Raw genomic sequence first — 25,995 nt, 5'->3', positions numbered from 1 at the left:
CGCCCGGGGCTCCGCCGGCCGGCAGACAGCCCGAGGCAGACCACCCCCCGGCCAGGTCCCGGCGGCTGCAGCGAGCGTGCTGCGTGCCTCCGGCTTGGGCACGCCAGGACGGGAGCCTGGAGAGCCCCGGCTTGCTCCAGCTGCTGCAGGAGAAGGGTGGTCCAAAGCCACCAAGCAACAATGACAAGCTCTTCCTTGCTCGATATCAGATTTATATTAAAGATAAAAAATATAGCTCCTCCTTAGTGGTGCCAGAGTCAACGGCTCGCCACCAACGTTCAACAGCACTTCATGGTCTGAAATCCCCCCAGCACTGCAGCTGCTGCTGGAAAGGGGGAAACGTGGCATGGTCGGAGGAATTCCCAAGGCCCCAGACAGCAGATCTCGTGGGTTTCGGTCCCAAAGTAAAGGAAAATGTTTGCAATCTATTTGTTTAAATTCATTCTTTGCTATTGCACATGTATGCTTACCAAATCATTTATAAATCAAATTAAATATTTAAGGACTTTTGGTAGAAAGCTGTATTTTCCTCATATCCTTATGCTGTATACAGACTTTTTTAAATACAAAATTTTAAACAAATAAAGGTGGCAACATGCTGTGACTGTTCCTTACATGAATTCCTAATTTTACGATTAAATCCTGCCCTCAGTGCTAGAAGTAAACAGAAGTCTGTAATCACACAATAACCGTGCTTTTCCTTTAGCTCGAGCCTCTCTGGTGGAGCAAGTCCCGACATCGCACACAGATTAGGAGAGCATCCTCATTTGAATTTGACAGCACAAAGACGAGACGAAGCGGTGAACAAATAAACTTAGGAGACTCACTTATTTAGCTGTCAATAACGAACGTGGAATGTGCCACAACGTATTAGCGATTTGCAGCAGCGCACAGGAACCCAGCCTGAGCGGCCTCCCAGCGCCGACGCTGCCGACACGCCGTGTCAGCAGGCACCGATCAGCCGGACACCCAGCCTTCCCGCACGCGACGTGCGTAACCAACACCCTGACAAAGGCTCCTGAATGCAGATCTCTTCTCAGTTACCAAAATCTTGTCACTGTCGGCAGAACAATCCAGGAACCATACATGACAGCTCCCTGGTACTTGTCTTTTGTGCAAGAAGCACCCCTTTTCTGGGACCCTCACAACACACGACAGCAGCCAGCGCCGAGCAGTGTCACAGGCGGCTCTGCGGCTGCTCCGGCAGAGCCGCGCCAGCTGGCAAGCACCGGCAGCAGTCACGCACAGGAGCGGTGTCAGGCTCACTGGAAAGCGGCTTCTCTCACAGAACTGGGAAAACAAGGTCTGAACTGCTGTCGCCTAGCGAGCACCAGACCAATACAAGGTCATTATTCTCCTCTTCCAATATGCATACAGCTACTGAAGCCTCCATCTACGCTCCGCTGCTCATCCTGTGCTCTGACCTAAATGTCATCTCGCCGTTTCTCGCCCCTCTCAAGGATTACTCACTCAGTATCTTTGCCTACCAAGGCACTCTTCTTTCATCACATCACATTTGGCTTTCAGAGCAGCATCTACCCACCGTAACCCAGAGCAAAACAACTTTGTAGGCATTTGCAGGCCACGTGTTCCATGCAACACTAGGTTTTTCATTTTCATCTTCACTGCCTAGTTCATAGTCAAGAAAAACCACTGGAGATCTAGAGACAGTAACATCTGACAGCACTGCAGAGACGCATGACCCTCCAAACACGCACCAGGTCTGACGGCACTGTCAAAGCCTGCTCGTCTGCACCCTTGCAGAAGGAGGAACTCACTGGTTTGTGTGAAGCAGCAGCTTCAGTGCCCATCCCCGTGGCCAAAGGCAGGCAAGAATTTGTTGTATTCCTAAGCTTCAGATCCTCCCTGATAATACAAGGACTTGAGAATTTAAACCTACCTGCTCAGGGACAGGCAAGCAACTTTTTAATAGCAGAATGACCTAGTACATCTTTTTGTCCGTTTTCATCATGTCACCCCATAAGATGATGTTATTCCTTGCTGAAGAGCTACGTAAGTGAGATGCAGAGCATGAATGGACTTCCGAGGTGGGGAGCACGTTGAGCAGATGGCCTTTGGCACCACCCATCAAGCTGAGTTCAGATAATTGCAGTTTGCAGGAAAAAGCTGACGGTGCCTTGACATGGTCTCTTACACACAAATGCACCCTATTTCTTTCGTGCCATACCCTTACTCACTTTGATGTATTATCCTTCCCTGCTCCTCTTGATTGCTTTTCAAAAGCGATCTAAATTAATGTGAATTGGTAAAGCATAATTATCCCTATGAATAATTAGTGCATGCTAATACATGCAAAATAGGACAAAATGCTAAGTTTTACCAGCACTGACAGGTCTTGTTCCCGATGCCCGCTCCGGGAGAAGGGCCTCTCCTGAACACTGACAACGGATCGGGGAGGACAGCTTTATTAAAAATATCTGATACTACCGAGAAGAGGAAGAAGATAATATCAAGAAGATGAAAGCAAAGATACTACTAAGAACAAGAAGTTACTGCCAAGCAGAGGAAGAAAACGGCAGGCTGCACTCATACAGACGTTTGTCACCGACTCTCACCGCCCTGCTCGGCTCGTGGCCACGCGCTGCTCGGTGCCAGCCAGCACCGGGTCCCGGCAGGGCCAGGGCAGGCGGCCAGGAGCCGGAACTGCCTGAATCCGCTCAGGCCCGCGACACGGCAGGCGGTGCTCCACAGCCCGCCGTTCCACCACCGCGCCGCACGGCAAGTCCTGCGCCTTGCCCCAAGCAAGCAGTTAACGTTCGTCATTTCCATTAAACCTTATTGAACCGAGGAGCTTCATACAGCACTATTTAGGGGGACCTCCAGCACGGTAATTGGATTAAACGGCACACAAGAAGAAGAAGAAACATCTAAGTGCCTTCTTAGCAATTGTGGACGGACCACTTGTGGGGGGAGCTCCACACGTAAGAAGACCTCATTCCAGGGATCTTGCTTAAAATAAACTGCAGTTCAGAGTTCTCTGCAAATGGCATTTGCTACCTCCTCAATGTCATGACAGACATTCTGGCATCGTGATGAGAAAGACATTCACATGAATTACACAAAACATTTCAAATCCAGTTGGAGTCCAGCCCATCATTATTTTATTAGTGTGCTTTTTAAGTTTACCACATAACAGTATACTAAATCTAAAAGGGCTATTTCCCCATCTTTTCAAAAAAAAGACAAAAACATTCAAAGCCACACACACAACCTTCACTATTTGCACTGTCTACGCATATCTCCTTGTCAAAGAGAATTATAAACACGGTGCAGTCAAATTAGCAAGAAGCAGGATGGGAAAAAGATTCAAGTTCATCCGTAATGGCTTTTTTAATCAGATGGTAATTACTAAACTTATTAGAGGCTGAAAAACTGTTAGATGGCACTCCTTGTTTTCCTGTTTCTGCCCCTGTGACCCAGGAATGCCCGTAAGGACTCCCCCCTCCCCAGACGCCTTCCCCACAACACCTAAAACCTAAGATCCAGCAGGTACCTGCCCTGAGCCCGAGGTCTCAGGAGCTTCCACTCACCCATGGGGCTCCATCTTCAAAACCACCTCCTGAAAACACCTTCTGCAACAAAACAGCGAGCGTGTGAGCGAGCACCCGGACCCGAGCAGACTGATTTGTCCTCACCATTTCACTCCCTCCCCCCCCCAGCAGGAGTTCACCTCCAAGCTGCATTAAAGCATTTCACAGCTACTTATTCACGTAATTTTGACCTGTCTCACCTAGAATGGTGAAGCAGGCCAGAAGATGCTGATATCCACCCAAGCCAGCACACTGCTTCAGATAAGAACCAGAGCACCCAGCAGGCCACCACAGCTCCTTCGCCAAGGAAATTCTTGGGTGGTTGCTTTCAAACCATGATCAAATGCCAGAGTGGGCTGCCCAGAGGAGCCACGGCTGCTCTGCAAGGTGCGGAATACCCAAACAGAAGAGCCCGGGGCATCTCTCCTTCCCAGCTCTGCCAGAGCTGGTGGTGGCTCAGCACCGAGACAGGGAAGCCGAGGTCAGGGCTCGGTGGCAGGGAGGCGGCGCGGTGACCAAGGAGTCGCAGGACCAGGGGGAAATCCACTGAAAATCTTCAGCAGGCAGGCACAGGGGAAACTGAGCAACCATTTAGATGGACAAGGCGTTGTCCCAGCGAGGAGCACCTCACGGACCTCCACCGTTACCAAAGGAGACCCCCAGCAGCCCAGCCCCGCTGCAGGGGTCGGGGCAGCTCGAGCAGCCTGCCCGGGGCTGCCTCCAGTCGGGTGCTGTGCATCTCCCAGGACAGACTTCGCAGCCCCAACAGACCCCACTCTAGCATCTGACCGTCATTCAGCAGCAAACACCCAACCAGCAGGCACAAGAGGCCACGTTTTACTGTAGGTTGAAGCAGAATTTGTATTCCACCTTCCGCCCATCGCCTCCTGCCCTTTCACTGCACAGCACGGATGAGCTGGCTCAGTCCACTCCCTCCCACCAGGTATTTATACACGTGGGTAAGATCCCCTGAGCCTTCTCCTCCCCGGCACGAACAGCCCAGCCTCCCGCTCTCTCCTCCTCTGACACATGCTCCAGTCCCTTGGTCACCAACCCACGCTGTACTTGCTCTGGGGTGTCCATGTGTCTCTTGTCCTGGGCAGCCCAGCACTGGACCCAGCGCCCCAGGCGTGTGCCCCAGGGCCGAGCAGAGGGGAAGGACCACGATCACACCCCTCGACCTGCTGGACAAGGCCTTCCCAACACCGCCAGGACGCTGTTGGCCTGCTCTGCTGCAACGGTGCACCGCTGGCTCACGTTCAACCTCTCGTCCATCCAGACCCTCAGGTCCACCTCCGCGGAGCTGTTTTCCAGCCGGCTGGTCCCCAGCCTGTGCTGGTGCCTGAGGTTGTTCCTCCCCACGCACAGAACTTGGCATTTCCCTGCACTGAACTTCACGAGACTCCTGTTGCCCGTCTCTCCAGCCTGCCAAGGTCCCTTTGAACAGCAGCACAACAGTCAGGTCCATCAACCGCCCTCACTTCAGAGCACAGAACAACCTCCTCGGACGCATCAGTCAAACATTCCAGGTGGAGGACTGCTCCCATGATTGCTTTCTTCACCTAGGACACAACTGGCCTCTAAGGAAAGTCTTCCCTGAAGCAATTTTCTCCTCAGAGACTTGGTGCTTCCCTGTGCTGCACCTTCTCCTCATGCTCAGGCTTACTCCACGAGCTGACAGTTTGTCTTTATAATGCGATTTCCAGCTGCTGAGGCCAGGCCACAGATTGCTTACACCACGTCACCCCAGCACACAGAGCACAACAGCCGATGCAGCTAATGAGGCCACCTTAAACAATATGATAAATGCATATGCTGATGAGCCACGGCACCGCTGCTCTTCCATTTGTGCACCTCCATGAACACATCACCCATCATCCATCACACTGAAGCCTACTCACCAGGTCCAGAAAAAGCAATTCACATTTCCCTCTCCCCTTCATGGAGCAATAATGGGTGTAAAAGGAGATTTATGCCATCTTCTAATTCTTTGCTAAGCAAAGTAGTAACACTTTAGCCCATGGAACTGTTCGGTTTCGCAAAGGATGTCTCCTCGGTTCATCACACGGTAGCACGGACGTCAATCTGATGCACAGGAGACCCGAAACAGGTTTAGCTCGGACGCACCGTGTACCTAACCAGTAGCAGCAGGGCACGGTGAAAAGGCAGCTCTGGTGTCACGGCTTGCTCTCAGGCGGGAAGTTTTGCTCAGCCTGGGGAAGACGGGACCGGAGGAAGACACGGTAACAGCCTTGCCCCGCACGAGGGGTCGTCATGCCAGGGTGGCTGATGTACCCAGGGAGCGCAGGAAGAAGGCGGCTTCCGGGGTGGCCAGGCCACCGAGGGCACTCCGCTGGCCCGGGGTGCCGGCAGCCCGCCAATCCCCCCTCCGAACACCCAGAAGTAACAGCTGCTGGCACGGAAAGGGTACCGGTAACGATATTCCCGTGAAACGCACGGAGACTTCTCCCCCGAGCTGCAGATGCGGCCTCCGAGCCGGAGCGGGGGGGGGGGGGGTCCCACTGGTCTGAGCACACAAAGCAGCAGGCAGAGCTCTCAAGGCCTTGACCATTCTGACGGCCTTGTGCTCATTCCCTTTTTGGGAAAAGTCACACATAACAGCCTTCAGGGAACTAATTAAGTAAAATTTACTGAAGCTGAGGAAGGCAGCAGGCTAGGGACAGATCAACCAGGGGAGGCAAGAGTGCATGAAAGAAAACATCTGAGACCTTTACAAATAATCTTATTTTTCTAACAACACAGGTAAAGTAATTTTAAGATCAAAATAAAGATATACACTTTAACTGAGTTCTTTTAGAATGTAAAATATGAATAAAAATACTATCACTTCAGTGAAAAGGTGGAAGGTTTATTATCTCACTGAAATAATGTCACTCTATATGTTATGTGACTGTATTTTATTAGGGATTAACTCCAAACTCTTGAATTCACTGAAAAATGTCTTTCTCACTCAGGAGCTTTTGACTCAAACCAACACTGAAATGGAATAAAAACAAGATAGGGAAGTTGTCCAGCTCTGTTTCATTGTCCAAACTAAGCGAGATGCAAATAAATTTAGCCAGAGATTTTATTAATAATTATATGCAAATGCACTTTTTTCAAATACACGGGTTTTATCCTAACAATTTTACTGTGAATGTTAACAGACTATTTTCTCTTCCCCTCTCCCACCAACAAATGTCACAAGATCCCTTTACACAAATTACGCCCAATAGTTGCCTCCAGCTAGGATATGTCATTAACTGCTGGATGAAGAACAGCTGTATTACACAGAGACAGAACTACGCTTTAAGGAAAAGATCAACATCATGGAGGTACGATTTTCCATTTGGATTTAAAACTAGTGAACACCCCTCAGTTCCCCAGCCTAAGACCACGGCGCAGCCGCAGTCCCCCCGAGCACCTCGCCCTGCTGGCCTGCTCTCGGCGGCAGGGCTGCGGGCATTCAGCCGGAGCCAGCGCACGCAGGGCAGCTACCGAGAAACAGGGTGCAAGCTGCAAGCTCCACGCTACCGCCCTGCCCGCGGGACACGGCCGCTTTCGGCACCAGTTCTCGTCAGAGAGAAGGAACAGAAAATGCAGCATTATTTTAGAGCTGCAGTGGCCAGAAGAGCTGAGCCCTGATACATACTGAAAGCTCGTGTCAGGAGAGGTGATGCCAAGTTCTCTTTTCCTACTGCTATTCTGCTTTCTCTCTGCATTTCCTCCTCCCGCTTTCGGCTGCCCACCGCACTCGGTGGTACGTCCTCACCCGACTCCTGTTCGCAAAGCAGCAACAGAGAGGCTGGGGGGCTGCAGAACATACCCCTGCCCACGGACTACCAGCAAACTGTCCCTCTGAACTGTAAGCTATGTGTATTTACATTAATCATTTTGTCATAAAAAACATTTACCTCCATGAAGCATCGTATCTGCATTTTTCAGCAATAAACTACAGCCTGTTAAACAGGAGAAAAAAGGGGAGGGGGGAGGAAAGCAAAGGGCGGTTACTTGTCTCTAATGAACTTCAGCAAATTTCTTATTAAAAACCTGTTAACAGCCCAGCCGGCACAGGAAACAGGCACTGCTCGAGAACGACGGGGAAACCACGGGTTAGAACACGTACACCAGTTTCAGCACGATAGCAGTTACCAGGGTTAACAAGCCCAACACCAAAAGCCCACGTTCACATGACACCACAGGTCCAAGCTAAACCAGAGGGTTCAGGGAGGGCCATCGTTACTGCTGGCGCAGGGCCACGAGCACACGAGCCAGCACAGCCGCCGAGCTTCGACCCACCTGGGGAACATCCGCCACCAAAACTGCCGCGCCGGTCGCTTCGAGCCGCAGACCACGCTGGCCCGGACCACGAGGCGCGGGGCACTTCTCCACTGTTTTGGACACACAGCCACTAAGGACCCAGGGGGTGACTCCACGCTACTCAAAAGCAGGTTGGGGAGCGCGGGGTGGACCAGGACCACTGTGCCAGGAGAGGAGTAAGCGGCACCGTGGCGTGCAAGGGCCGAGCCGTCCACCCCACATGTGCCACTGCCGGCCCAGACCACGTTACCACGCAGTTCTGCCACAAAACAACGGCAGGAACGGATTTTCTCTAATAGAGCTTTAACCGGCCAAACAGCTGGAGATCATTTTCTTGCCCCGGCAGACCCAGACACCAACCCCTGCTGAGGAGGACTGGGGTTCAGCTCACTGCAGTGCTACCAAACACCCCCTTGACTCCGCGCGCCCGATTTCCACAGCCTGCCTCAAGGACCAGCAGGGACCCCGCACCCCAACAATCTGGCCCACCATCTCAGCCCTGGAGGTAAAATGAAAGCCTCCTTTCTCACAATCCCATTGCAAGACTAGTTCACCAGTACAGAAAATGTTCAGTTACTATGGTGACAGGGAATAGAAAAAGAACCTTACATTCGTGTAAACACAGCTTTTCTCATGCAGATTGCAGTATTCTGTACTTCCAGTTCATACCGATTTATGGCAGTTATTCAGCCAGCGAAAACCGACTGATTATTTATAAATATAAAAGTTAAAGTTCATTCCCAGGTAAGTCACAAACAAAAATAGGCTTAAATTTATCTCATATATTATTCAGCATGACTAATCCACTCGCCTCCAGTTATATGTCGAAACCTAGTCACGCTAATTTTACTTACTTAATTTAAGTGCAACTCTTCCCCGTTTCCCTCGTGCTACATTTGTTTACAGATGTACGTCTCTGTTCTCTACCCTCTGTGGATCACACACACAGTAAACAAGGAATAGAGGCCTTTAGTGACTGCTTCCACAATTCACTATATTGAGCTTTGAACTGCTGGCCTGAGGGTGAAATCAGTACTGATTCATCACGTCTTAGACCTTTTTTAAGCTGCAACTGAACATTCATAGAAAAACAATAGTCTGAAAAGGTTTTGGCTACCAGTTGTGATGGTTTTTAAGTTCCAATGTCCTGACAGCAGTCACCCATTTTTCTTCTTTTTTTGAGCCTTCTCAAAACTGAGTTCCAGGAGCACACACAGCAGCAGCAGCCTCGCACCCCAGGCGCCTGCCTGCTTCTCTCGCCGATTTTCTACATGAAACCTACCAGCAGACTGCAGCTTCCAAGGTGGAATCTAGTCCTGCCTCAACCATCAAACGAGCTTCTGGAGGATGAGCAATCAGCCAGGCTCCTCCGCGGCGGCCAGGGCACAGAACGCACCCCGCAGCGGTACCGACCGCCGGCCCTTCCCAGCAGCCCGGGCTCCTCGGCCCCCAGCTCTCCTCCCAACACCACCCACCCCAACCGCACTTCGTCCCCACGCGAGCGCGGCGCCAGCACCCTCCGTCGCATCGCCCGCTCCAAACCCACCACGAGCTCGGCGCCGGCTGACGCCCAGGGACGGCACTCCAACATTTATCTCTATTTGGTTTACGTGGGATCTGTTACCTCAAACGCTAATCCCCTCTGCCCTATGAGGAACACGCACGCAGCAAGCCGTGTGCGGCTCCAGGCGATGCCGGCGTGGGAGCCCTTCAGCAACTCAGCAGCAGCAACAAAGGCCGCCTTGTATTCTGGCAGTGATATCAGGCAGTCCACAACCAGATGGATGTATTTGTAAATAAGGCAGCTCAGTTTTGTCAGGTTGTAATTGGTTTTAGAACAAGCAATCCCCACGATGACAAACAACAATTAAAGAGCACAGAGCTCCCACAGTGTGCAGCACTGAACGGGCTGTACCAGAGGGACAAAAGCAGAGGAGAGCGATGGCAGCGCTACCAACGGCACACCAGCCCTTCCATCCCGAGACGGGCGTAACGATGTCACCTAGGAGGCCAGGAAAACCCAGCAGCGTTGGGGCAAACCCAGAGGAAAGCAGAGCCTCTTCCACCTCCTAGATCTTTTTCCTTCTTTCAAAGGCTTATTGCCACCGTGAACTTCTGCAGGCTCAGTAGCTATTTTGGTGGCCATAAATGTCTCTTATTGTCATTGTGAGGTACACCATGGACAAGGACACTGCAGCAAACGCTCACCAGTGACAATGTGACCGGCCTCCACGTAAATTCCTGGCACACTGACGAGATACACGCCCTGGGAACCAAGCGGGTAGCTGGGGTCTGCGCCTGGCCCCGCGCAGTCGACAGACTCCTGAGGAGCAGACCTGCGACTATTGCCACGACCAACCGCCACTCTCTCGTGGGCTTATCACCGCGGTTTTCTGCAAACTAACTGTGAGAGCCGTTGGATGACCTCCACCATGAGGGCATGCTACGGCTGATAAACAAGGGTCTTGTCTCACCGTGTTCAAACCAAAGAACCATTTCTGCTGGTGTGCCTCATCTTTAATGCACTGCCTTAAACCCCCAGATCACTAGCCCTCCTTATCTCAGGTGTCACCCACTCCGAGAGAGACACCACCACTAACCCCACTCTCCAGGTGAAGCAGCTTTGGCACGAAGAAGCCTCACCACTCAAAGCCACACTGCCAGCCCGCTCTCGAGCCTGGCACAGGAGTCAGGAGCGCAGAGCCGGGTCCCTGTCACGCCCTCCAACACAGAAGAGATACCCCAGGCACGCCCGCTGCTCCCCACGTTTCTGCAGTGCCACGAGATGTAGCGAGATGCACAGCTAGCTGGACACATTACATAAGTTCTAGAGTGAAAAAGGACATTTGCCACAAGCTGTCAGAGCTCCAGCGTGGTGTCTTCTGCGGTGACCAGGGGCACGTTTGGGTCTGAAAATGGAAAAAGGCAAACAAACATTCGTATCTATCTGCGCAAAGTCGTTTCGAAGAAAGGTTCTCAAATATTTTTTTTTTTTCAAATCCTCATTGAAAGTTTAATTCTGAAGAAGCCTCTGGTTCTGCAACCTGCAAAATTATCTCCTTCCACCCAGTGCCTCGGGAGAGGCAGACCATCTGCTACGCGCTCCTCTCCCATCTGACACGGATGTCTTCTCCCTGCATTCGAAAAGCGCTGGTAAAGCAGCAGGCAGCTACACCAGCGGCACAACCCCCGAGCTGTACGAGCACAGGCCCTACGGCTAGGAGGAGGGGAGGAGAGGCAAACAGCGTGCATCGCTCTCCTCTTCTTCCCACTCACCCCCAGCTTTGACCTGGCCTCTCACATGACACAGACTGTCCTTATTCCAACAGCCCATCTCAAACCGCCGCTCCACAGGAACAAAGACTGCCAGCACTCTTTTGTTATGGTTTCACTTTCAGGGGTTTGTAACACAACATTTTCACTCACAGTACCTTTGCTCATTGTTTCCTTTGGGATTTTAGCGAGAGTAGGTCAAGAGCACAGAAGCGCCGTGCAGGGAAAACTGCTTTTTAAAAAGTGAATCACCCAGAATGCCATCAAGCAAGAATGTTAAAAAGACACAAAAAAATGCTGTGGAAGAACCTGCTGCTGAGAGCCGGCTTCCCAACTCACTTGATGTACTCCAGGTTAAAACTGGTTCAGCGCTGCGATTTATTTTTGATTCTGCCACACTTCTTCAGGTTCTTCCTGAGTGATCCGAAGAATACAATTACAGTGGGAATCCTGATTTCCAGTTTCATTTATCATAACAGCAGAAGTTCCATTCACTTCAGTGGTAAAAAAGAACAGAGCAATACAAAAGTCCCTACAAAACATTTAGTGTATTTAATGGAAAGTAAAATGAAGAACAGCTAAGGGAAAATCTGGCAAAAATGAAAGGTTAATCTGGCAGAGTTTCTGTGTGTGACTGTCACAGCCATTTCAAAGAGCTCCGACCAGGATGCCAGGCTTACACTTCCCTCCGGGCGCTGCACTGAACGGGCACGGACCCGCACACACCGAGCGGGCACGGACCCGCACACACCGAGCGGGCACGGACCCGCACACACCGAGCGGGCACGGACCCGCACACACCGAGCGGGCACGGACCCGCACGCCGAGCGGGCACGGACCCGCACACGCCGAGCGGGCACGCTCACAGCCCTGCGCTGCAGAACGCCCCGCACAGTACGTCCACCTTCTCCATCCCTCTCTGGCCGACGTACGCACCCAGCCCCAGCCACCAAACACAGCTCAGTTCCCCAAGGTGCGAAACGAACCGGTTTCCGCCGCAGAGCAAGGTGAGCTGTCCCGAGTCATCAGTAATTCTGCACACCACCTACCCACGATGGATGTGCTCTCAGACCGCAGCTCGCTCTCTCCCGGAGCTGCAGTACATCTCTCCAGCGTGAAGCTACGCGTTACTCGCGCCTTGGTGGTGCAGATCCACCTGCCTGTGCACCACCGGCCGAGGAACACCTCGTCCTGCCCCAAGGAGCCAACGACCCCACTCGAGGAAGCAGCAGTGGAGCGCAGCGAGAGCCGAGAGGCGGCCAGGCCCCGCCGCCTGACTCGTCGCCGCAGATCGGCCGACCCGATGGCTTTCGAGGCCTCACAGAGCCAGCAAAGTTCCATCAGCTGGTGAAGGGGACCGGCATGGCACCCACACCGCCCGCCGCCGCGGCAGCGCACCGGGCGCGTCCGGCCGAAGCTGACGGCTGGTGCAGGGGCCGGCTCTGGGCCCCGCGCAAGGCGCAGAGCTCACGGACCCGACTTCTGCTCCTGCTCCCAACGACCGCCCTCCTGCCCGAGGCTCCGTGCCTCTGCACCTCCCGCCCGCCTCTCGGAAGCGCTGGGAAAATGAAATCATTAACGCTCTTCGCCATTCTGAAACAATTACACGGGCGTTCACAGAAACGCCAGTGCTATTTAATCCAGGAGCCTCTCAGCGCGGTGCTTTGGTGCTGCAGGGGAAGCTATCACGGACCCAGCCAACTGCGTAGTGCTCTGCACGGGGATGGAAATTGTTTTCTGATCCCTCTCAATCACATTCCACCCTGAAGCATGATATTTGATTGCGCTGACCTCAGCACGCTTAACTGTACGTAATATTGACGGTAAAAGTACTCAGCCCTGCTGAAAATCTGCCCGTCTCAAAAAAGAAACAATCACCAGGCGACACTGCAAAATAAAACACACATCACGATATCCCAGCCTATTCTTTTACACCACATTACTGCTGAAGTACTCGGTGTGACAACCAACAAGGTCTCTGATCCACGTGAAGGGACGTACCGGAGGAGCAGACCTGCGCCGGACCTCCCACCACTGCCCGCTTCGCAGGGGTGGACACAGACGGGCTTCAGTCACCGCGCTACGAAAAGCGAGGCGAAGGGCTCAGCGGGACTCTCTCCCAGCCTCGCAGCGTACATTGCGTGACCCCTCGTACAGGCAGGGATTTCAAGAGCATGAAGCACCACACGCCAAGGTCGACGGGAAGCATCCCACCCACTCAGGAGGGCTTGCTTCAAACCCACAGCGCCGTGCTCAACAGCGGCTGTGCTGTATTTTCAAACAAAACTCGCTATCTTTTGGCTAGAACAGGACCTTCCCACCCCTTAATGGTCATTTAGGGCATGCTGTCCCTCCGGAGGAGTTCGCAGGTCCTCCCAGAGAGGCAACAACAGCTGCCAGTAATAACATTTTCTTAGAAGGCCCAACACATCTTCATCAGCTAACAGCGTATCTCCTTCCAGCGGAGGTCACCGCTGGTAAGCGGTCCCCAGCACCCTTCCTGAGACGCCGGCAAACAGACATCCCCACCCAGCTTACCAGGTCCAGAGACACAACTCCACAACGACCACGGGTCACATGCTGCAACACCAGCACACATCTGGAGCACCGAGTCAGCTTTTGAGGGCAAACAAGAACAGAAAATGGGGACTTTGAGAAAAAGCTAACTATACTCTCTGCTCTTGGCTGGATAATCTTGCAGACACTACTTCTTCCTGCACTAACTGCCCAGCTAAAACAGTCTTTTGATACTATCATGCAGCTTTGGTGCATCTCTTCCCATTAACACGCAACGCGGTTTGCAGAAGGGTCAACAGCAGCATTCCCACCTTGTCCTGGGCTACCGCCCTCTGCTTCACACTGCACTCCCACTGCAGGGCTACGCTCCCAGACAGGACTCATCTGCACGAGGTTTTGCCTCCTCATCATCACTGTCTAGCAATGCAGCTCCAACCTTCAGGCTCTCTTGCAGCTTTAATCCTGCTACCCTGCCAATACTGTAAAATGGCAGCTGGATTTTTTCCTCTCCAGATCAGATAAAGGTTTGTATCTTTAAAATTTCAAACACTAACAAGCTGTCTTGCACCAAATATCATTTAGGCTCTTCCCAAATATCAATTAACCTTTTTTCACATAGAGAAGATACTGAATTCTCTCTACAGCCTTTGCCAACACAAAAGCTTTAGACTGCCACGCCAACAGTGTGATCTCTAGTTCTTACTCTTTTGAGCTCTTCTCTAATCTCAACGATTAAATTATAGCATCAGAGCTAAATTTCCGCTAAGTAAAAAGGGAGGGGAGCATTCAGACGCAGACTTCTTCCCAAAACACAGCTCATTTAAAGCCACTATGTCACTAACGTAGGACAGCAAGTCCTACCTATTGCAGCAGGACCTTGTCTGAGCCAGAAGCTTGAAACACCACCATCAATATAAAAGGTAACTCGTTGCTGTGAGTTCCCCCAGACCTCAGGGGCTGGCAGACTGCAAGCTGCCACAGACAGGAGCTTTCCTGAAGAGCATTTAGCTGATCTGGGTATGTCAGCTTTCACCATACAATAAGGCAGAATTCCAGTCACCTTGAGGGAGGAAGCATTTTCACACCACAGCAAGGGTTTTTATTCCATGAAACAAATATTGATTAATCAGTGCATTTGACAGAGAGAAAAACATTGCTCTCACAAAAGGCCAGCAACCTAAAATTATCTAAGCGGTGATCCTGAGCTGAGAAATCTGTTCTTTGGGTTGTCTTCTCTAAACGAGCTCTTCCAAGCAGCAGAACATCACTCAGGCTCTAACCACACCACAGAATAGCCTCAAGACCACAAATACCTCTTCAAACAAAAAAAGCTAATCAATGTTGCAACATCTAAAAACAAAAACAGTCTTGGGGGCTCTTTCATAGTAAAGGGGAAGCCACTGTTCCATGAAGTCCATGACAGGGACTTCTGCTGTGGTCCTCCAATGCGTGATATTGTTCCACAAAGTTGGACCTCGGAGGTGAAGCTGGTCCAAGAGACCAGAAAGGTACTGGAAAACTGGTGTCCCTTTTCCCTTAGTGGCAATCATTAAAGCCAGACCTCTTCTGATCTCTGGTCATCTGCATGGTTCTGTATCCTGTTCTCGTTTTAAATATTTACTCCTACAAAACAAGCAAGATAGCACAGCAACACTGAGTCTCACCCAATCACTACAGTGAGCTCTGCTATCTGGGTAACAACCAAAGCAAGAGCCGTATGGATAAAACCCTCGCCCTCGAGAGCTGCAGCCCGAGCGTTCCCAAGAGCAGCAGGATTAGCCGCCACCCAGAGAGCCGCATCCCATCTTTTCTATTTATTTTACAGACAGGCCACTGAGGCTCAGAGGCCAGGAGGGACAGAGCCAAAAACTCAGGGATGCTCACCTAAGGAGCAGCCTCTTCCCCTCTGCCTGACATTGACACAGGCAAGAGACTGTATGCAATTTACAGCCATTCTAACAGCAAATTACCCAGCTTTCCTGCACACTGCCATTGCTACGAGACGGAGCGGTATCTTACAGACCTACTTTGAGAAGGCAGACGCATTACCATGACTGCAACCCCTTGCCACGCATGTGACTGTTCCTCCCAAAGACCTAAGTGAAAAAGGAAAGCAAAACTTTTCTTTTTTTCCCCCTTCTCTTCAAAGCTATTCTTCAACTGCGAAGGAAAGAAGAGTGATAGAAGCTAATGCAAATTCTCTTCCGAAGCTGCTGGGCACAGGGAGGCTGCGTAGTTCTCCCAAACTCTCCAGCTCCTGGACTAACGGCCTGCAGCACCAAATGTCTTCATGGAGAACCTCCCCTGAAGGCCAGCCGGGCTTCAGCAGTCAGGCAAGGTCATTGGTGAAGCCAACAGTTTTGTCATTCGGGGAGGCACATGGTTTTAAGGCAGCTCAACAGCACAAGACACATGAGCAAAAGAACCTTGCAGCCGTAGCCTTCTCCCAGTTTCCAGCTCCCTGGTGTCCCAGGCCAGGGGTTCCCAAACAGGGAAACTCGCACCAGTACAGACACACCACAGCCACGTCCAAAGACGTGAACGCCAGCCAAGAGGCACGGCTGCCGCTGCCCTCCGCCGAGCCTGCGCCCACAGAGCTGAATCTGGGGACCCACCTTCTGAAAGGGGCCAGGGCGGCAGCACCAGTTCCCACGTGGGAATTCTAACACCACACGCTTTTATATATCTTCGTTTTTAAAACAAAGGGGAAGATTTAAAACAAAGAGGGTGATTTAACACAAAGGGGATGATTTAAAACAAAGAGGGTGATTTAAACCCTCTCGCTCCCTGCCATGGACAGGACCCTGACAGCTGCCTCCTCGCTGGTGAGGAATGACAAGGCTGGGACAAATGACAAGGCCGTCCATTCCCCAGCCTGCGTGCCAGGGCTGCTGTGCTGGCGATGGTGCCGTTTTTCACATGAACTCTAAAACCAAGCTGCTGACCGCTCAGGGTCATTAAACAAACCCACAGCCCTGTGGCAGCCAGAAACACATCAGCCCTATCGCACGGCCTTGCTCCCAGCCCGGGGACTCGCACCCCAGCCACAGAAACTCCCTCAGCAGCTCCATTTCGATACTCGTCTTCACTTCCCCTCCTAAAACTGTGCTGCAACCGGCGGAGCAGCAGCCAGCCCTTCGCAAAGCCCCGCAGCTGCCTTCCAGAGGCCAGAAATGGGACCCCAGCACGAGTCACCTCGGGCCAGCTCTTCAGAGAGAAGTTTCCGACTCGGGCTCCCGGAGACACGGACAGCCTAAAGCGCATCCGACGACCGCAGGCGCAACGCAGGAGCGCTGGGCGAGGGCTGGCAGCCCTAAGGAGGACCTCGCCGACAGGCACCAACCATCATCACCAGTCGCTGCGTGGGTCACGCCATTCCCTCGTTTCTGTGCCCTGCCTCGCTGCTACGACACGCAGCAGTAAAACACGCAGAGGTGGGGCACGCAGCACGGTGGTTAGTAGTAGGAAATGGCCATCCTTCTGCAGAGCAAGGTTTGCTGGCAGCTCAGCAAAAGCCTCCCGGGATTAAACCAGCCTTCGGGGTTAGCCACCCCCCCAGGTCGTGAGAAAGGGAAGATGGCTTCGTGCCGGTTCTGCCGGGGAGCAGCGCGAGGGACAGGGCTGCGCCGGCCGCTGCGTCCCCTCCGGCCCCGGCCCGACCCAGGCGCTGCCGGCTCCTCCGCCCTGCCACCGCCGCACGGACGCAGCACCGACGCCGCGGGAGCCAGCAAGCGACTGCTGCCGCTGCCGTGCGCGGTGGCTTGGCAAACAGCTACTGACACAAAGCCAAGCCCGGGCAGGAGAGAATGGAAGGGCTGGAGGGGCAGGGCTTCCCCCCAGCCCCAACGGGCCAGCAGCAGGGAGTAAATCCCGCTCCAGACAGGTGCTGAAACCGCACGCAGAACTTCAGACATCACGCCGTGCAGGGGCTGATCAACGCCTGTTCATTTGGAGCCGCACTCCGACAGCCCTTAAACCCCTTCCCCTGGAACCAGGGCTAGCTGCAGGCCACCAGCAAGTGCTGGAAGAGGCTGTTACCATTACCAGGAAGAAAGGCAGACTGATAAATAGCGTCTGCTGCACACAGGCACCTGCCAGCCACCAGAAAGCAGCCGGGCTGGCGGGGAGCAGGAGGCCCCTCTGCTCCAGGGAAGCGCAGCCGCCGGCTCGGCAGAGCCCGCAGACCTCCCAGCCCCTGCGCCCACCAGGCCCTTCCCGGGGATGAGCCACCACCCGGTGCCCCGGCCCACGGCCGAGGGGTCCCGGAGCAGCTGGGGACCCCAGAGCCCGCTCCCCAGGCACACGAGCCGGAGGAGCTGCCCCGCACCAGGCCCCGAGCCAGGGCAGGAGCTCGGGGACACAAAGCAGCCCTCCGAAGCGGAGCAAAGCCCACAGGCAGCCTCTTCACCACCACGCGCTTCCAAAGATGGCTGGATTTCATTTATTTGATGCATTAGCAGGAAGTCACCTTAACAAAAGAGCTCCGAGGCAGAGCTCGACGGCCGGGCCCACCGGGGAGGCACAGTGCCTGCCCCGGGATGTCGGCCGCAGGAGCAGCCGCTGGCCTCCATGTTAGACAGATGCTCCCATGTGAACACGAGGATTTCAGAAGCAGGGCTGCTGAGCACACCTTCGGCCCCGCTGATGAGCCAGCTGACGAGCTTCAACCCAGAGCTTCTGCTCCACCCTCCCTCACCACGCAGGAGACGCAGGACCTCCCGCGCCCACAGCCCAGCGGGGCGAGGACACGGCCAGGTGCCGGCAGACAACGCCCAGCCCGGCAGCAGACGCCAGGGACCTGGACTCAAGTCCTGCAGAAGGCTCACGGCTGGTCCCTTCACCGCTCTCTTTACCGGCTTCTCCATTTTTAGAAGGAAAGCAACACTTTCCTGCGTATCCTGCCAGAGGCACCTCCACTCTGCCGTGTTTGCTTAAAAGCCAGGGCCAAAGAGCCGCGTCCTACAAGGGAAAACACGCGTTAGCACTGTCACCTGTCTTTTTGTTAAATACCAGCCCACATTCTGCTCGAAGGCCAGCACACACAGCACGCAGGCTTTCTGGCTCCCATGCAGCTCCCCGTCTAAGTGGGGCCACACACCTGGAGAGCCCTGGGCTTTAGCAGCGTCTTGACAAGGGACAGCAGCCACAGTGCCTTGGCACACTCCATTTCCACCGCCCGCACCAGCGCCGCGAGGCCACGGTGCCGGCCCCGGCAAGGCAGCGCCCGGTGCCGTACCCACACTCACGCGGCACGCCGGACCCCAGACCGGCAGCACTGGACCCAGACGAGGCACCCAGGCACAGGTGCACACACGTTCCTGAGCAGTCACTGCGAGCTGGCAGCTCCATCTCCCCCCGACTGCAGAGGGGGCCCAAATCCAAGGCGTTTCAGGAGGGTCCATCCCACCAGCAGCGATATGGAGCTGCTGACGGTCGGTCGCACGCAGGAGCCTGCAGGCTCAGTCAGACCATCCCAGCCTCCACCACAGCACTCGGGACCTCAGCTTTGCAGGAGACATCTCCAATAGATTCAATTTATTTCCATTAGGGACTGCCAATTAATCTTCATTACGAACCACATACACAGGTCTCCGCTACCCTCTGCGCATGGCCCTCCCGGTCCCCGCACACAGAGGTCTCGTGTAAAACCCAGCTGCCAGGAGCACGCTACCAGACCCCGCTGAGGAAGCACAGAGGAGAAGTGGAAGAGAGCAACAAATAAATCTATCTGGGAATCAAAGGAACAAGGAGTAGCGCCAGGCGGTTGTTCTGAAGTCTCACAGCAGATACCAGATCAGACTCCTCGGGATCCGCTGCCTGCTGCAGGCGACTACGCCAAGGCATGCCAGCTGGCCCTGGGTCACACTTCCACACATTTTGTTGAGCAAGACGATTAAGCCAATGGAAATTTTATATCTGTTTCTGTGATTAATATTTAGCAGTTTCCCACCAGCCCACCCAAAGGGATGGAACTTTCGTCTCTTTTGCGCAGCACCATTCTGTTAAATGGGCTGTCAAGCTTCAAGCCTCGATGCCTCCTCGAGCTGGGAGCCAAGCTTCCCTCCTGAGCAAGCCATAATCCTAGAAAATAATTTGATATGGGAATTCTCCCAAAATTTTCCGAGCAAATTGGAAAGAGAGCAATAGGTAGGAAATGAGAACAGACATAAAAGAAGGGATGCAGCTACTGCAATAGAAAAAGTAAAATGAAGCTAACAAGCAACGATAAACTAACCTAAGCTGTAGTTCTCTTATGAAAATGGGAAGAAACACATTGATTTTCTTTGGCTCCAGGTTTGCAAGCCTTTTTAATGTTTTTATATGCTAAATCCATCAAAACTCTCGTTCTATTATCAACTTACACAGCAACTACGAGTCCTAGAAGTGCAAGAAATCATCCCTTTACCACTACGCAGCCAGACGCGCGGTTTACAGGCTCCGGTTGTTGGGATCACCAGGGACGCCTTCCACCTGCCAGCCACGGGCAGAAGACGACGCTGCTGATTCACAGCAGCCCTCCTGCCAACAGGAACCAAACAGATCGCACAGCGACCCGAGTTTTGCCGGGGTTAAAGAACAGCTTCAGGAAGCAACACGCAGTTAAACAGCGAATCAACACGATGCCCAATCTTCTGCAAGATTTACAATGCTGTACCATAGAGGGTTGCATCCACATAATTAAAGCTGGTTAGTTTTGCTGCATTAAAGCAACAAATCACGCATTTGACAGTAATGAGAAAAGACGCTTATTTAGCTTTCTGGCCAGACAGACCAATTCAAATTGTACGTCTGAAGACACTCGCTTTAAATGGCGCATCTAAGGATCTGCTGCATTCGGTATTCTAAAAGTAGCTTTAATGTGGTAGCTGTAAATATGCAGCCACATCTTTATTTATTCTTAACGCAACCACTCCTGTCTGCAAATTTGAGAAAGCCAAGTAAGAAATCCTGCCTCCCAAGAGAGTATCCTTAATATTTTCTTTCGGGTACCGTCAAGCGAGCATCTGCCGCCAGCCCTGGGGCCAGCCCGTGCCTCTCCCGACAGCCGAGGGAGGCTGCGGGTCGGCAGGAGGAGGGAAGGACCCGCGGCAGGACGGCTGACGGACAGACCGCACCACGGCAAGGCGCCTGCCCGCGCCTTCAGGAGAGGGCACGGAGCAAGGTCCCCAGGCACGGGCAGCTGGCACACGCTGCGCGGAGCTGCAAGGACAGCCAGCCTGCAGCAGCCACAGCCCGCAGCGACGAGCTGTTTCCACCCCTGAGAACGGAGCAGCACGGCGGCAGAGCCTCAGGCACCCCGCACCACGACCGACGCCGCGCTGTCAGCCCCCAGCCCTCGCTCTCCGCGCCACGCAGCAGCGGCGCGTGCACACCCGCAGAGCTGCGCGCGCGCAGGCACGCGCCCCGCACACACCCTGCATCTTTCACAGCGTTTCCAGGACAGTTAAACTCTACTTACGCCAACCACGCTCCCCACACCAAGCGTGGGCTCATCGATTTTGTCACAGAGGCCGCAGCACCCCGGAGCACAGGGCAGGGCTCGGCTGTCCCCGGACCATTCCGGGCCTTCGCTCCACCTCCCAATGGCCGGAGCGAGAGGGCTTTCCGCAAAACTTTCCTAAAAATCAGTCTAAGCGGCATCTTTTTCTTCCTGCCATGTTATCCCCAGTTGCCCGTCGGGCTCCTCCAGTAATACTGAGGACACTGAGGGTTTTTCCTCCGCTCCAGGCACTGCCAGAGGGTTATTGCCCAGCGAGAGCCCCAGGCGCTGGCTGACACCTCGCACCTTCCCGCCTGCCTGGCAGACCACGCTGGCCGGCACCCTGACCGTTTCCAACCCTCCCCGACATCGGGCTTTTAAATGCATTTTAAACACGTCTCTGCTGTGAATTACTTCCACCCACGCGATGTATTCCCTGGAGTTCACATGCAGGGTTTTCCACCTTTCTCCTCGCAATTTTCTTGACCACGCCACGGGGACCACCACTGTACTGTGCTGTGTTCAGGTTTCAGCCCCATCCTCCGTAACAAGACATCACTTCTTCAAATTCTTAATCTTTTATCGTCTTCATGTGTCAGCTCTTCCATGCCAACATTCTGTTTGCTCACCTCCCCTGCCGCCACTCCACATTTTCTTTCTCCCTATTTCCTTTCTTTTTTAGTGTTTCCCTGGAGATTTGTGTATCTGTCTTCACCAGGGCAGCAGGGGTTTAGGTATGAATAGAACAACAGCTCAGTCCCTGCAGGAAGCAACGGGGTATCTGGCAGAACGAGGTGGCCTACGTGGAATCCCGAGGTCGAGCCAGGCGAGACCAGGCCTTGCAGAAGCGGAGCAGCAGTGGGGGTGGGTGTTCACGGCCACTGTCACAGCTGCGGAAGGTTTCGATGCTGACAAACCCCCTGCCCCCACGCTGGGTTTTGCTGGCACCACCGACACCCAGATCTGTGGTGTTTGCACACGCGGTACCCGACTAACCAACGCAAAAGGCCCACTCGCTCCGCGGAGCGTCCTCGGCAGCCGGTGCTCCTCGCGTCCCCGCGAACCAGCCACTGACTTCTCGCTGAACCCTTCTCCCCGGCCACGCTTCCTTCCACGGCCCCCCCCTCATGCCAAAACCCCGGCTACGCCAGACCTCCGCACCAGCTCCTCGGGAGCCAATGTTTATCCTGCTCCGACAGCTTGGCAGTGTGGGGGGGTCAGAGCCGCCCTGGTCCCCGCGGGGAGGTGACAGCAAGGATGACGGCTGGCAGGACACAGCCACGAGCACCAGAGCCCCCTCCCCAAGGTCACCCCGGGACCACCTCGGCCTGCGCCAGACCCGATGCGTCTCGGGGACGGAGCTGCCGCCAGCTCGGCAGCCGCGGGCAGGCAGCCCGCGCGGACACAGGGGTCCGACCCTTCCCGCCTCACCCGGCTGCGGGCGCAGCCAAACCCCGACCCACCCAGATTAAGCTTTACTCGGATGAAAACCGACGGAGCACCCTAAATCAGGAAACAGACATTTCTGGAGGTATAATTAGGCACAGCACAGCATCGAGGAAATCATTAGCGGCCCATCAGCGAACTCGGTCTGCGTTGCAGCTGCCCAGGAAAGCAGCCCCAAGCGCGATGGCTGCGGTGCAATAAAACGCCCTCACACACAACCCCAGCACCAACGGTCGAACATACGGAAACCATGAGGCCGCAGGAGCCGGGCCAAGAATGATCACGGCAAACGAGTATTCCAGTTACAAACAGCAACAAGAAAAAATAGCGGAGACGTCTGCAGCAAAGCTTTTGGAAGAGATCGGACCCAGTCCCGCCGCCAGCCACCCCTGCGCAGCCCTGAGCCACCGCGAAGCAGGAACCACCCAGCCCCGCGCGCCTTCGAGAACAGGATGGAAACGCGGGACGGTCTCTAGCAACAAACGCAAATCCCCTCCCGTAAAACAGAACGACCCCACAGCTAAAGGAATATTTCATCCGCGTAACCGCAGGCTGCAGTAACACCAATTTGCCCAAATTACACCCAGGCAGCCAGGTAACTGGCACCGAGCAGAGCGCGTTGCGACGGTTACGTCCCTCTTCCAAGCCAGCTACAAAGGGCTGAGACGCAAGGCAGCAAACAGCGGCACGCAGTCCGCCCCTTCCCCAAACCCCTTCCGCCCCGCGCCGCAGCCCCGCAGCGCGCGAGGCATCCCTCAGCCCAGCCCAAGACCCAACACGCCGCGCGGCCTCTGTTTGGTTCGCACGTTCACGGGTTAAGCTGCAGAAGAGCTGTTCGGTATTTTTAATTAACTCTGTCTTCACCAGAGACTTCACCACGACAAAATGGTGCACGCGTGCCCACGCGAAGCACCGGCCAAAGGCGGGTTGGAGCCAATTTTACACAACCGGGGGGACTCGAAGGGGATGGCTTCACGCGCAGGCATCAAGCAGCGCAGCGCAGCGCCCGCGGGCTGAGGGAGGGAAAGGAACGGTCACCAACAAACGGAATCGGGAATTAACGAGCAGACCTACGAGCTGAAGTTACCCAGAAACGCCAGCTAGCGCGGCGTGCTGCGATGCTCAGACGCCGTCTGTGTAACGTACACGGCCACGCAGACCCGCATTCTCCCGGCTGACCGCACACAGCCCCGCGCCCCCGGCCCTTCTGCAGGCTGCGGGCACGCGCGACAGCTCCGGGGGTACCGGCCCGGCCGCCAGCAGCCCCGCAGCACCCAGACGGCTCCGGGGGTACCGGCCCGGCCGCCAGCAGCCCCGCAGCACCCAGACGGCTCCGGGGGTACCGGCCCGGCCGCCAGCAGCCCCGCAGCACCCAGTCCAACCGCGGCGCCCGGCAGCCGACGCTCGGCGGCCCAGCGGACAGAACCCCTCCGAGGTTCTCCCCCGGCAGCGGCTGCCTCGGGGTTCCCATCCCGCAGCGCTGGCACTTGCGCAAGGACGGTGGCCGCGTCCCTGGCACCGCGGGCCGGCCGCAGCCCCGCACGCCAGGCCTGCGAGCCCCCGCGCTGCTGCACCCGCACCGGGAGCCCCGGCCACAGCCAGCACCCCCGCACCGCGCGGACGCGGGTTTCCCTCCCTCCCGCCACCGCGCCTGACACGCCCGAGCCCCGCCACACCGCACAGCCCCCGCAGCCCTCCCGCAGCCGCGGCTGCTCGGCACGACCGGCGGGTGCGGGTCACGGCCCCGCAACACCACCAACCCCCCTCCCAAACCCGCCCGCTTCCTCGGCTGGCTCCGTGCGGGCTCTCATCGCGGACACGGCGCCGGGACCGGGCGGGGGGCGCGGGGAGGGGAAGGCGCCAAGGGCAGCGCTGCGGGGCACGGCGCGGGGGCACGGCGGCGGCGCAGGCTCCCGCAGGCAGGGCCGCCCGGCCCCGCTCCCCGCCCCGCACACAAAGGCGGGCCCCGCGGCCCCGCTCCCGCACCTTTGACTTGCGCCTCGTAGTCGGCGATGATCTCTTTGTCCTTCTTGAACTTGCCCTGCGAGGACATGTTGCGGGAGGGCGCGGGCTCCGCCGGGACGCCCGCTCCGCTCCGCTCCCCGCCGCCGCCGCCTCCTCACCCGCCCGCGGCCCCGCCGCCGCCCGCCGCTGCCTTCATGGGCGGCGCCGGGGGCACCGCGCGCCGCCCGCACCCGGCGCGAGCCGCAGCGCCGCAAGAGCCCGGCGCAGCCGAGGCGGGGCCCTGGCGCCGCTCCCGCGCTCAGGTTGCGCGCGGGGCGGGGCGGGGCCGCCGCGCGGGGCGGGGCGGGGCGCGCGCCCTCGCCCCTTCCCCTCCTCCTCCTCCCCCCCCCCCCGCTGCTCGCGGCGGGTCCGCGCCCTGCGCCGTGGGGCGGGCGGCCCCGGGGGCGCGCGGGGCGCGAGGGCGCCGCTGAGGGAAGGGGGGGGGGGAGCCCCGCCCCGGGGCTGCTCGGCTCGGCCCGGCCCGGGCGCCTGCTGGCCGCGCCGCCCTGGGGAGCCCCGGGTCCCGGGACGGGGCAAAGGCCGTTGCTGGGAGCAGCAGAGGTCGGGTTCTGCTTTGCCAGCCGCGGGAGCAGGCCCCGCACGCGCGTCAAGGGGCATTCTGAGGAGAGAAACGCCTGCTTGGGGCAATCCTGACAGGGCACCGCCTCCTGGTGCGTCTGCGGGCCGGCTTGTGGAGGCAGCTGGGCGTCCTCCCCTCGGCTAATCACAGAATCATTCGGGTGGGAAAACACCTCTAAGACCATCGAGTCCACCCGTCACCCAACATCCCCACGCCTGCTAAACCGTGTCCCCAAGTGCCACATCCACACGGTGTTTGAACCCTTCCAGGGATGGGGACTCCCCCACGGCCCTGGGCAGCCTGGGCCAACCCCTGACCGCTCTCTCAGTGAAGACTTTCCCCAATATCCAACCTGAACCTCCCCTGACGCAGCTTGAGGCCATCGCCTCTCGCCCTGTCGCTGGGTCCTGGGGAGCAGAGCCCAACCCCCCCTCCCTGCCCCCTCCTGTCAGGGAGCTGCAGAGAGCGATGAGGTCCCCCCTCAGCCTCCTCTTCTCCAGCCTGAGCAGCCCCAGCTCCCTCAGCCGCTCCTCATGGGACTTGTTCTCCAGCCCCTCCCCAGCCTGGCTGCCCTGCTCTGGACACGCTCCAGCCCCTCCATGTCCTGCTTGGAGTGAGGGGCCTAATCCACCACAACACTGGCCCTGGCCCTGGCTCCTTGGTCAGTCACTGAAATCTGTGCATTTTAGGAAAATCACGCTGGGGAAACGCATGATGCCCGCGGCCAGGCCCTGCAGCTGCCCCTCTGTTTGGGCCGGCCTCCCCCCACACCACCGCACTGCTGCTGCCGCTCTCAGCCTCTCCATAAACCTCCCTTCCCAGCA

General features: G+C 55.9%; 1 protein-coding gene across 4 annotated transcripts in view; it reads right to left on the bottom strand.

The window, feature by feature from the left end:
* SRGAP3 (SLIT-ROBO Rho GTPase activating protein 3) overlaps window positions 1-24,709 on the bottom strand; it is a 118,352-nt gene extending 93,643 nt beyond the window's left edge. For all 4 annotated transcript variants that reach the window (XM_075432311.1, XM_075432313.1, XM_075432314.1 and 1 more), the window contains exon 1: window positions 24,574-24,709. In XM_075432311.1, coding sequence (XP_075288426.1) covers window positions 24,574-24,640 — 67 coding nt within the window. In that variant the 5' untranslated portion in view covers window positions 24,641-24,709. The remainder of the gene's footprint in view (window positions 1-24,573) is intronic.
* Between the last annotated feature and the right edge of the window lie 1,286 nt (window positions 24,710-25,995).

Source organism: Opisthocomus hoazin, chromosome 11, assembly GCF_030867145.1.
Source record: "Opisthocomus hoazin isolate bOpiHoa1 chromosome 11, bOpiHoa1.hap1, whole genome shotgun sequence".
In the NCBI taxonomy this organism is placed as follows: Eukaryota; Metazoa; Chordata; class Aves; order Opisthocomiformes; family Opisthocomidae; genus Opisthocomus; species Opisthocomus hoazin.
The sequence above is the reverse complement of the archived record's forward strand: the minus strand, read 5'-3'. Positions and strand labels throughout refer to the sequence as shown.